We start from the raw sequence: 12,699 nt of genomic DNA on the forward strand, positions 1-12,699 counted from the left end.
CCTAAGGGCCCATTTTGTGGCAGGAACCCTAGGCACTATGAGGGTAAGAGCTTGCTCTCAGGGGCCCCGGGTTCCAAGATGGAGTTGGGGTGTCATTCAGAACCAGGAGAAACTAGGGAGACACGTGGAGAGTTACAGAGAGCTGTGGGAACCCAGAGGAAAGCCTTCACAGCAGAGGTGCCAGGAAGGATAAATAGAGCTCACAGGTGTTCCAGCAAAGGCAGCAGCCGGGGCGAAGGTGGGGAAGCGCGTTAGATGTGGCCGACGGAGGCCTTTGCCCAAAACACCCGGCTGGCCAGCTGGTGAGAGAGCTGGGCTTCGCACCCAGGTGCCTTTGGCCTCAGAGTCTGCGCTCTTCACTCTTGCAGGGAAGGTGGGCGGGGTCAGGGCTAGAGCACAAGCCCAGCTCAGCCTTGGGGTGGATTCAATCTGCTTCCCTCCCAGCAGGGCTACTCCCTGCATCTGCTGTGTTTAGAGGGATGCCACAGTTTCTCCAGCTCTCCCAGCACACGCACACACCACAGAGCACCCCCAAGGTGACCACACAGCCACAGGGCACAGTCCACTGCTTTCCGTGGCCCCGGGATGTGCACTCACCGCCTGCTGTTCAGCCACCAGCCTTGGGGGCGGCCAGGCGCTGTGTCTAAACTAAGCAGGTTCCCGGGTGCCGGCTCCCCTTCCGGGTGGGTGGGAGCAGCAAACACAAGTCTGGGCCGTGCAGGCAAAACTGTGATGCCCAAAAGTCACCTGGAAACGTCTCCGTGCCTGCTTTCCCTCTCCCCCGTCTCTTCCTTACCTGAGAGCTGTCTCCCAAATAACTTTCTCTTTCACGCAGTGAGCAGTCCCCACGTGGTTCCCCTGGGTGAGCACCTGCCGTGGGAGAAAGTAAAGCGACAAGGCAGATCCCACCCCCCCCAAGTCCCCCCACAGCTCAACCCAAAGGCCCTGTGGGGAAGCATTCCTGTCCCCTCCCTGGCACACCACCCTGTGTCCACCCCGTGTCCACCCCTCGGATGGGCACTCAGCCACTTCCAAACGTTGAGGGAAATTTTTGTCTTAGCCTTTCTTCCTTCATCTCTTTATTCTCCATAAAGCAGTACATACTGCTCAAAAATTGTATGTCTCACTTAAAAACAAACTTCAGAGAACTCACTGTGGCTTCTTAAAGAGAACACATCTAAGCAAGCCTGTCTTTAACCGGTCACACCAGGCCTGAGTCTGAGAGAAGCCGTGCAGACGCCCTGGGCCTGGACTGCCCGTTTCTGGGCTCGTCCCTCCTGGGGCTGTGCCGACAAACTGAGGGTTTCACTTACCACCCGCTGTGCCGTCACACGGAGATTCGGAGCAGTTTACCTCCATCCCATCAGGTGCTGCAGGCAACGGGGCAGGGACTCCGACCAGGCTCTGGGAGGGTTTGTGGGGCAGGAACTAGCCCTTGGAGGCTCCAGCACACAGCACTCGGGTGGCAGGAGAGGAAGGAGGTGGGCACTGTCAGGTGTGCCAGGGGGAGAAGCAGCGGGATCTCCCAGAGGTCTGTGAGCGAGGCAGCAGGGAGAGGCTGCGGCCAAGTGGACCAGGGTTTGCCTGTCACGGCAGTGCACCCGCCATGCGGTCTGCGGGTCAGGCGTGGCCAGCCCTTGGACTTTGACCAGGAGACCACTGCCATCTCTGGACACCTGAGGTGGGGCGGTTCAGGGAGCTGGGACTCTGGTTTGGAAGCGGCTCTAAAAATCTGAAAGAGCAGAGAGGGCTCTGCACCTGAGCATGGGCGGTGTAAAGGATGAAAAATGTTTGGGTCGCACTCCCAGGTGTAAATGATGGCCCCTGAGGGTCCGATTCTTTAAGAATGGCCACCGCGTGCCCCAGCTGGGTGGCACAGCTGGTTGGAGCGTCTTCCTATGCACTGGAAGGTTTCAAGTTCGATCCCCGGTAGGGACGGGGACAGGAGGCAACTGGTTTATGCTTCCCTCCCACATCGATGTCTCCCTCTCTCTCTTTCTCCCTTCCTCTCTCTCTAAAATCAATAAATATATCCCCAGAGGTATTTTTTTTTTAATTATTAAAATAAATGGCCACCTCGGGAACCCGGGCAGCTCACACCGTCTCCTCCCCCTGTCTCCCCAGGACCAGCTCTCAGAACCCCGCTCCCCAGCCAACGGCGACTACAGGGACACGGGGATGGTCCTCGTCAACCCCTTCTGCCAGGAGACCCTGTTTGTGGGGAGCGACCAGGTGTCCGAGATCTGACTGCAGCAGCCTCGCTCTGCCCTCCCCTACCTTCTGTCTCTGAATTATAAACATACAAATATATATTATAAATATAATCTTTGTGTAACCCTGACTTAACGAGAAACATGTCAGCTTTTTTTTTCCCTAAGAATTGTCAACATCTTTTTTATAAGTGTGGTTTAAAAAAAAAAAAAACACTTTACAGAACGGTCCGTGGCTTTATAAAATAAAGGTATTTCTAAGCAAAGCAGTTGCATTGATTGCTTCTCTTAATAACTGCCCTTGAGCACTTGGGGGTCCCAGCAGCCCCCGGCAGGTGAGGGAATGTCACACGCACGGCCCTTGAGTGATTCTTGAAGCTCAGGTTCCTCTTGGTTCCATGTGACCCCTGCCCCCACTCCTTACTCACACGGTGAAGGGCCACTGGGGGAAGAGGACGGCAGATCTCCACACTAAAGCAGGACAGGGGACGTGTCGCCCCCCAGCGAGGAGCCCCCTGGGGCCTCACACTGACACCGTGACTGTGGAGGGTAATTCCGTCCGGACAGCCAGGCAGGGGCAGCAGCCCTCCGGAATCCATGAAGGTCATCGGGCGTCTTCAGGCCACGTCCCCTAACGTCACACGGCAGGACCCTGGCTGTGCGGACCACGGGCCCGCCTGCCCCTGGAGAGGAAAGACTCCGCCCCAAGCACACGCGTATCCTCCGCTCCGCCCACGTCTGCTTTCAACACTCGTGCCTTTCTCTGGAGAGGGTTTCGACACGGCCCCCGCCAGGAGCTTGAGGATGCTGCCCTCTTCAAGGACCACGAGTGTCTGGGGGTTCAGCTTCGCTTCCTCAAAGGCCATGGGGTTGTGTCCCTGAGGAGCGTGTGGTGTAAGAAGCCTCGGAGTGTGGAGCTGCCGTTCTCTAAATCGTCCTCCTGCGATCCCATAGAAACGAGGTTGCCAAAGCGGTCACTTGGGAGAGGAATCGTGGTGTCCCTTCCGGCACTGCAGACCCCCGTGGGGGTCAGCAGATGGACTCGCTGCCCAGCTCTCATTCCCGGTGCCCCCTCACGGCTCCCCGCCGTGGGCAGGCGGCCTCCCCCACCCACCACCCAGGCTGCGACCCACCCGGCCAGCAGGGGTCAGACCCTCAGAGACCGGAGGGGCCTCCAGAGGTGGCCGCTTCTCCCTTTGTTCCCCCACGGGTAGTGGCTGGGACAGAAGATACTGCTTTAACACTCCCTTTCTCTAGAATAAAAATAGTTTGATAGTATATATTTTGAATATAGATGTTCTTATAGTCAGACTGGAAATTGAACTTGAATGTTGATACATATGTTTATGTTGTTGCTGTGGTCTTGTTACCATAACCTCTTTCTTCCTACATTTTCCTTTAAAAAAAAAAAGATGGCCTTCCAAAACGTGTGTTCTCAGTGTTGTACGAGCGTGTGTGACGGGCGTTTGCCGGTTGTCTCTCTCTAAACTCTGCCGACCACGGCGAAGCTGGCGCGGTGTCGTCCTGAGATTCGCTTTCCGATGTGCTGCTGTCCGACTTTTCTCTTCACCATAATCTCTCTGTCAGCCGTGGCATTTACCGTGTCAATGTGTGTGTGTGTATATATATGCAGAAAGAAATCTGTTTGTAAACTAAAATTCATATATAACATATGTAACAGAGGTACATATGTTATATATACAGATGTGGATGTATGACTTATTTTTCCTTATCGACAGAATTCAGCTACCACCTATATATAAATAAACTTATTTTATTAGCCAGAGGATGAAGTTGCTAATACATTTTGCATTCTTTTCATTGTGAAAATAACTTTGAAGTCTTCCTTTAGTGCCAACACCACCTAACAGCCACCTGTGTTTTTAATCTACCTTGACGGTCCAGTAGGTCTTCTGGGGACAAGGAGCTAAGAGGATTAGCAGTTTATTATTTGATAAAACAAATCCTTTAAAACATGTTCGTGATTTCCCCAAGAGAGAATCATCCCTCTTCAGGTCTTTGGACTCACTGGGGTCAGCGGGGTTACATGGCCTCCTCAGCCTCGCCCCGCTCCCAGGACACAGGGCTGCACTGGGGATGGCAACGGGGCGGGGAACTCCGAGGTTAACCTGGCCATGAGCGATACCATCCTAGAGAGCAGGATACTGCCTAGGCAGCCTTTGCAGGCAGCTCAGTAGCCTGAAGCCTTCACTCAGCCTTGAATGGTAGGCACATCCTGGAGTTCACAAGAACACAGCTCCTGGGGACCCAGGCAGTGTCTCCTGTCTCAGCGTGTTGTTGTGACCCAGGCCCACGGGCACCGCGGGCCCTGCAGGCCACACCGGAGGGGGCGTTCCCAGCCAGAATGCTCCGTCTGAGTAAAAGAGGGACACCACCAGCCTTGACTCGATCGAGCTGCTTTCTTAATCTGTTATTAGTCATATAACCAACAGGGATACTTATACAGCACATGTCATCTCAAAAAGACAAAGTAGAAGGGAAAAAAAGAGTCGTGGTGTCCTAATCAGCAAGGAACAGCACGTAGAGCATTCATTCCAGTAGGCGGCCAGGGCTTTACACTCTGCCTGTGTGCCCCAGGGTAGACACCTGCTCTTGGCGGTGGGAGACAGCGTAAGTCACTGGGTTAGGGGTCAGAGAGGCCTTCTCATCCCAGCTCGGCTGCTGTGTGAACATGGGACCTTGGGAAAGTCACTGCAGCTGGCAGGGTCCTCGTCACATAAGGCAACAATAACCAGTCATAGGAAACATGATGATATTTCTGAAGCTGCACCATGAGCTGCCACATGGCAGGGCCTGTCAGCCTCGTGCCTGCCTCCTAAGGCTGAACTGAGAACTTGCCCTGGCCTCCCCCACCACCAGCAGAAACCACGCTCAGTGCAGTGCAGTGTGGAAACCACGCCCAGCACTGGGGAGGGTTCAGCACATGCTCGACGCGATGCCCTGTCCCTGCTCTCCTGGAGGGGTGTTCCCACATTGCAGGGTCTGGAGTAAATATCTGGCCTCCAGGTTTGGTTACTTGGTTTCTCCAGGGTAAAACTTAATTGCAGTGGCTTTTAGGTCCATGTTGGCCCCTTGGGGCTGGAAGGTCCTTTCTGAGCCTAGAGCTATGCCAACATGCTTTTGTGGATTCTGAGGGCAGGGATCAAAACCCAAGGAGTGTCATCAAGTCCTCACTTGGAGCACCCTTATGGAGCTTACTGGAAAACTGCCTTTCTCTGTTCTATTCATTTTCTGGCAGATGGGCAAACAGGTGTATAGGGAACAGCTAGAGCATAACAGGTGCCCAGCATGTGTGGGACCTGAATTTGCCCAAGGTCCCTAAGAGTTAGAGCCCAGGCCAGTGCATGGAAAGTAAGGTCCAGAGAGTTGAAGCAATGCAGCCAAGATCACACAGCCGATGGCAGTTTTCTTGGGGAAATAGATGCTAGGGAGGGACCTGAGGCTGTTGCCAGGACCGAGGGGGCGTGAAGGAAGGAAGAGGCTTGGTTTGCCCCTGAGACCCTGGGGCTGCCTCCTGCCATGGCTGGTTTACATCTGTTTCTATCCTGTCAGCTGTCGGAGCATATGGGCACATCCACGCATTCACACACGTGGCACCTGTAAGGATGTAGGAAACCCTGAAATCGGCCCTGGGAACACCTAGGTTGATTGAGTCCCAGCTCAGCCACTCTCTGCACTGGGGATCTGAGCCCCAACTTACCCTTGGAGTCAGGACTGCTGCCGTGAATCGTGGAGGAAAGGTGCCTTGGATGTGGTGGCGTCAAGGAAGTGGGGCTGGGAAGTGGGGCTGCCTAACGTCTGCCGTGCCCTCTCTCAGGCGGTAAAGTGCACACACCCAGAAGAGCCCCACACCACCACCACCACCCCCCTGCCTCCCCCACCACCAGCAGAAAAGTCTGGGCGTCCAGACACATGACCCTACAGAGAACGCGCAAGCGCCTCTCCGCTAGTGGCCCTGGCCAGGCCCAGTTCTCTTGGCTCAGTGAACGATGGAAGCTCACAGAAAACCGCAGACAAAGCAGCCCTGGGTACAGGGGAGCTTCTAGAGAAGCCCATGACTGGGCCACGGGGACGCTGGGGCTGGAAACCAAGAGCCACTGGACTCTGTAAAACCACCAGGCTCAGCACAGGCAGGAGCAGCGATGAGCTCAAGGCGGGTGGTGGTGGATGCGCCCACCGGCGCCAGCATGTCCCTCCAGAGGCACAGGGTGTCCTTCAGGGGAACGTGGTCGTCGTCTTCCCTGGATAGCCCCCCGGCCTCCAGGACCAGTGCCACAGGTGGCCATGTCCGAGCCCCCAGGGTCTATGTAGGAATGGCACCCAGTGGGCACACAGGCGGCCTGGTTGCCCGGGTGACTCGCCGAGCCCTGGGCATCAGCAGCGTCTTTCTGCAGGGGCTGCAGAGCTCAGGCCTGGCTGTGGCACCCGCTCCGAGCCTGGAAAGGGACCTTGGTGCTGTTGAGGACCTGGGGGGCTGCCTGGTGGAGTACATGGCCAAGGTGCATGCCCTTGAGCAAGCCATCCAGGACATGGAGGCACAGCTGCGGATGCACCTGGAGAGCAAGGCCGGGCGCCATGAGAACTGGGGTGCCCTCAGGGCCTCCTGGGCCAGCAGCTGCCAGCAGGTGAGTGCCCGGGCTGTGCCCAAGGGCTCTGCAGAGGGCAAGGGGTGGGATGCCAACGGCTGCCTGTCACACGTCTCTGGGAGGTCATTATCGGAGGACACTCGGGCTGAGGTGGGGGCAGGGGGTACGTGGTCAGGCCAGAGAAATTGACTATAACCCCCTCTGCTTTCATGCTACATACATGAAGGACGGCAGTAACAGCAGTGAGGACTGCCATTGACCAAGGTGTCCTAGGGACCAGACCCACATGAGTCCCTCGACACGCAGGCTCCTCTGGTGTTTAGAGCAGTGCTGTGCGGCAGCTCATTCACTGATAGCATTTTCCAGATAAGAAAACTGAGGCACCAGGTTATCTGGTCAAGATTAGGCAGCCAGTAGGGAGGTGGAGCTGAGATTTTTAACCCGAGTGTTTCTGGCTCCAAAGCTCACATTTGTCCCATCACCTGCGGCTGCCTCTGTGACCTTTGTGTCAGGAAAGGGCATTCACAGCCACCCCCAAATGGAGTGACGTCAAATGGATGTAACGCCAAAAACAAGGGGCAGGTGACAGAATGGCCCTGTGCCCATCCACCCTCACGCTATCTGACAGAAACACGAGCCACGCAGATAATGTCCAAGTGTCTATTGCCCATAGTGGGGAAAAGAAGTAAAAAGAAACAGGTGAAGTTAATATTGTATTGCATCTTATTTAACTCAACATATTCTAAGTGTGACTCCAACATGTAATCAATAGAAAAAGTAGTAATGAGACAGTTTACCTCCCAATAGAACTTTTCGCAATGATGGAAATGTCCTGCGTCCACACTGCCCATCCTGGCCGCCACCAGCCACAAGCGGCTCCCGAGCACTTGAAATGTGGCTAGTGAGAATGAGGCATTGAGGTTGTGTATCTCGTTTGATCTTTGTTACTTTAAATGGCCGCATGTGGCCAGCGGCTGTCTCATTGGCCAGGGTGGGATGCAGAGGTTTCCTCTGTCCCTCGCTCGGTCAGGACCCGCTCGCAGGGAGGTTTCTGCAGAGCTCCCAGCCTGTCCGTCACATCGGGCCTGCCGCCAGAGCCTCCGGCACTGGGCCTCCAGCCAGCAGGGCACAGCTCATCTGTCTCTGTGTGGGTGGCTGCCTTCTCTCCTCCCCCTGCCAAGCATGCCGGCCTTGGGGTCCCTCGGGACTAAAGCAGCCTCTCACCCAGCCAGGACCTGCCACCTCAGACCCCTTGCCCCCTGGGGCCCGGCACACAGCCCCCCAAGACCAGGTCACAAACCTTCATGTGTGTGGCTGGGTGATGCTGAGCAGACACACTCAGGGGCTCCCCTTGCGCCCCCCACCCCTCCCCCGCCATCCATTTCATCCCAGCATGCCGCTGCTTCACTGTCAGTCAGCGCCCAGCTGGCAGCGCAGGACCTGCCACGCTGTCCTTCCTGCTTTGCCCTGGAGCTGCAGTTCCACTCACACCCAGCTGAGTGGAGGGAGGGCCGGTGGAGAGCAGCCTGGGCCTTAGTGCCACCAAGTCTGAGGCAGCTGCCCCTCCATGACTGACTGCAGCGGTCCCGGTTCCAAATGTGTGTCCCGTAAACCACCAGCACATCCCTGCACAGGCCATCTTTCAGCACCTGCAGGGCGATTTCTTGCATTCCGGTGCACACCGACTTTTCACAAGAAGTCAGGCAAGCCGGTTCCCAGGTCAAAAAGCATGGCCACAGAACTCAGCAGATACTGCCTCAGTCTGGCTCCAACAGGCCACAGGGGCCTGGGCAACTCACTCAGCCCCTCTGAGCCTCAGTTCCTCACCTATAAAATGAGTATAATAATGCCACGGATAGTCCAGCAAACCTGTGAGTCAGTAAGTTACCTGATTCCTGCCTTCAGGGGGACTGCAGACTAGACACCGCCCAGGGAGAGCAGTGCAGCCCTGGCACCACAGGGGAGAAGGCCAGATGCCAAGAGGTTCACTAGGACACAGGCCATCAGAGTCCCAAATGAAGGCCATTTCCTCCTCAGTGACTGTAACTGACATCCTAGCGATGAATACAGAGTTCTCTCTCTCTTCTTGTTTGTTTAAACAAGATCTTGAAGGTACAGTTAAAACTGTAACGTGGAGTTATCTGTGTCACACAGCCCAGCCTTCCAGTATTAATATTTGTTCTGTGACAAAGAGCAAAAGAAAATGCTACACATTTGAGAAATAACACAAGATTTTCTTTTGTTGTTATTGCAAAACTGACTGGCACTGCCCGCCCCCCTCCAGGCCCTGACACGTGCCTGGGAGATGGCTTCGCTGGCCCCTGCCCTCCCTGCCCATGCCCCAACCAGCCACCACAGTGCCTCTTGGACACGTGGGATTTGGCTACACTGTGTTGCTGCCCCAAACCCTTCTAGACTGGCCATCACTGACTGGACACCGTGATCCATGACCCTGGTCTCAGTCCACGAGGCCCTTCTGAAGCCAGCCCTTTGACTGGGCCACACCAGCGCCCCCTGCTGCTGCTCTGTGATGCCTTCCTGCTCCTTCTGTGACTTCACGGCAGCCGGCACCCACATCCACTGCGCAGCTACCCTGTTGTCCCGCGGTCATTTGCATGTCCACCCTTCACACGCTAAGCCCACTCAGGCAAGGACAGACTGTCCTCCACAGGGAGGGGACTGAAAAGACTCAAACTGGGGGTCAGGTGAACTGATATTTGGGTGTTGGCTCTGTGACCCCTAGCTGGATGACTTTAGGTCAGGCACTTAACTTCTCTGGGCCTGTTCCCTTGGCTGTGGTTTGGGGATCAGGACCACTGTATCTATTTTGCAGAATGGGTAGGGGGGTAGCTGAGTGCCATGTGCCTGTAATATCAGTGTCTAACAGCTTAGGAAGACCGTGTGCTTCCCGGCACTACAGGCACCTAGAGCCACGTACATGATCAACGCTCAGCCAGGAGCTGATCTCCCTTCTAATCCTGGTTCTGCCACCGACTCAGACCAAGCACTTCTCTGCCCCATGTCCCCCTTTCCCCACCTTCAAAATGCATGATCACCTCCCAGGGTCGCTGTGAGCAGGAAATGAAGTAAGGTGCAGGAAGGGGCTTCAGGAACTGTGCACCCTTGTGTGCATGCAAACAGGCCGTCCAGAGTCAGAGTGCCTGTCCCCCGGGCTGGACCTCTGGCCAAGGACTGGCTGCTGAAGGCCATGCCTCGCCTTCAGGGCCTCCACCCCTAATGCTGTCCTCCTCCCAGCAGCCACAGGGACCCAGCTCCCTCCTCAGCCCTGTGCATCCCCAGACGGAAGGCCACACTTCTGGCTACTCAGAAACAATGCCCCTCCCGCTGGGGAGTGAGGCCTGCTGCCTTCCTGGGCCTCGTCATGGAGGCCTAGACCCCCAGTCAGCCAGTCCCTCATGTGGCAGGGGTCAGGAAACCAGTCCTTGGGGTTGGGGGGACTCCTCCCTCGTCACTCACTGTGTACCTGTGAGAGCCTTGGAAGAACTAGGGTCAGGGCCAGCTTCACAGGTGTGTGACCACCACCATCCTTTAGGGCCCAGTGCTCAGAGGGCTGAACTTGGAGTTTAAGGCTCTATAGTCGCCATCTTGAAATCCTGAATGACTTCATGTGAGAATTTGTTTTTGTAGGTGAAGTCGAGGGGACAGTGGAGTGTGTCTGTGTGTCAGGGACTTAGAGCCTCAGCTCAGACAGGCCCCACCTCCTGTGTCCATACCACAGGGATGAAATCAGCAAAACCCAGACTGCGGGAAACTGTAGGACTCACAAGACCCAATCTTTTCAACAAGTAACAATTACAAGGTGGGGGAGCGGAGAGATGGAGTGGAGAAAACTATAAATTGAAAGGGACTAACTTGACACACGGAGCCTTTGACATGGACTTTATTTGAACCATTAGCCAAACAAACTTAAAAAAATACAGACTAAACATGAGGGAAAATGAACTGTGCATTTAATGATATTGGGGAATTGTTACTAACTTAGGTGCGGTAATGCTTGTGAAGTTATGTGCTCTTGTCAAGTATCTTTACAAGTTAGCAATATATACTGAAATACCTGAAAGAGAACTAATGCAGTATCTAGGATTTGTTCAATCTACTCTGAGGCACAGTGGAAAATTGAGGGGTTTAGATGAAATACAATAGGTCTTCGTTTACAGTCATGGAAGCTGGCTGATGGGTGTGTGGGAATCCATTACCCCAGTCTCTCCTTTTGTGTAAGTTTGAACTTTTCAAAACAAAAATGCAGATAGAATTTCTACCTCATAGGGTTGTTTACATATAATGAAATTATGTATGTAAATTTCCGGGTGCCTAGTCAACGCCCAGTTAAAGTCTGCGGAATAACCCTGGAGATCCAGACATGAAATAATGAGTGGTAAAGTAGCAGTGTTTCCATAAAGCGTTCATGAGTTGCTCAACCCACATGTGTGGCGGGGGGTCAGGAAAGAAGTGAGGCCTTGCCTGGTCCTGATCGAGGACCAGGAAGCAGAGGCGACATGTAAGACACCAAGGGCCAGGAGATGGCCCTCCTGCCCAGGGCCCAGCGTGGACAAAGGCTGGGTGTCTGGACAGGGTGTGGCCGTCTGCGTGTGGGGCAGAGATGTCCCGGCTGCTATGTAAGAGAAACCCTACACTGGCCACTTGTTAACATTGGCCAGAGGGACTTTGTTCGGGCCACCGTGGTAACAGAGGGAGACTGCGTTCAGAACGGAGCCCGAGGGCATGGAACTGAAGGCTTTTGAAACACAGGGGTGGGCTAAAAAAAAATTCTGAAGGAGGCTAAGAGGGGGCAGTTTATGTGACTAGGCCATCTGTGTTTGTTCACCGGAGCTGACCCGGAGGAGAAACACTCTTCCCCTGTCCTTCTGAGGAGAGTGCAGGGAGCTGGACGCCCACTGCAGCCAGCCTTGTGCCCACCGCAGCCAGCATCCCCCCTCCGGGGAACTGGGGGGCAGGGGGGCTTCCTCGCAGATGTCCCGAGGACACGCTCTAGGGCCCAGGAGACATATCTCAGAGAGGCAGAGGAAGGATGCACAATTCCAGGTCTCCTAGAGTAATTGTCTAAGAAAACAGAGGTCAGGGACCCCTGGGAGGTTCTGACCCCGGAGTAAACAGTAAATTACCCGGGGAACCTGGGCTTTCTCCCACAGGCTGGCCTATCTCGGGCCTTGGTCTGCGGCTGACAGAGGCCAGGCCAGAGCTCAGTCAGGTCCCCGCGTGCGGGGGGCTGGGTGGCGTCGTTTATGCCAAGAGTTTTGCAGTTCTCGCCACTGAGAGCGCCTAGTGGCCCCAGGTCACTGCCGGTCCCCTCCACCTGTCTGCTCCGAGAGTCCGTCACAGTGCCCCACGGGCGGCCACCAAACGGGTGGGCCTCGAGGCTGCACACAGAACCGAACCAGGCGCTCGGGTTTCTGATCAGAACTCTGAAATGAGGGGCAAAGAGTCGCTTTAAAATCCTGCTTCTCCAGTATCAGCTGCAGGTCTGAGAGAGCTGAACCACACCGCAGGATCCTCGGCTGCCATAAGGACAAAACAGGGAAGCTCGTCCTACTTGGAGGTGGAACCAGCACCAGTGCGAATTTCAGAGCAAACCGCAGGCTGCAAAACCCACCTACGCTCTGCTACTACTTGTGTTGTTTTACTAGCTTATGCATTCATTGGTTGCTTCTCATGTGTGCCCTGACTAGGGGATCACACCCACAACCTTGGCTATTGGGAGGGACAACGTTCCACCCAAGCGAGCCACACGGCCAGGGCTACCCCTTGTGTCGTTTTAACAAGGCGGGAGGGGGGGCTGTCTGGACGCACAGCCGGTCTGTGGCCTGGCTCCCGGTGCGAGGTGCGAGGGCCAGGGGACTGGG

General features: G+C 55.3%; 2 protein-coding genes across 6 annotated transcripts in view; both read left to right on the forward strand.

The window, feature by feature from the left end:
- Positions 1-3,994, forward strand: part of TMEM108 (transmembrane protein 108) — a 295,467-nt gene extending 291,473 nt beyond the window's left edge. For both annotated transcript variants that reach the window (XM_028518477.2, XM_036030662.1), the window contains exon 6: positions 2,125-3,994. In XM_028518477.2, the coding sequence (XP_028374278.1) occupies positions 2,125-2,247 (123 nt within the window). In that variant the 3' untranslated portion in view covers positions 2,248-3,994. The remainder of the gene's footprint in view (positions 1-2,124) is intronic.
- Positions 3,995-6,229: 2,235 nt separating this feature from the next.
- Positions 6,230-12,699, forward strand: part of BFSP2 (beaded filament structural protein 2) — a 67,444-nt gene continuing 60,974 nt past the window's right edge. For 3 of the 4 annotated variants that reach the window (XM_036030663.1, XM_028517856.2, XM_036030664.1), the window contains exon 1: positions 6,233-6,856. In XM_036030663.1, the coding sequence (XP_035886556.1) occupies positions 6,374-6,856 (483 nt within the window). In that variant the 5' untranslated portion in view covers positions 6,233-6,373. Of the gene's footprint in view, positions 6,857-12,699 lie in introns of all 4 variants that reach the window. The other variant, XM_036030665.1, reaches the window with a different exon arrangement.

The sequence above is a fragment of the Phyllostomus discolor genome, chromosome 7 (genome assembly GCF_004126475.2).
Source record: "Phyllostomus discolor isolate MPI-MPIP mPhyDis1 chromosome 7, mPhyDis1.pri.v3, whole genome shotgun sequence".
Lineage (NCBI taxonomy): Eukaryota > Metazoa > Chordata > Mammalia > Chiroptera > Phyllostomidae > Phyllostomus > Phyllostomus discolor.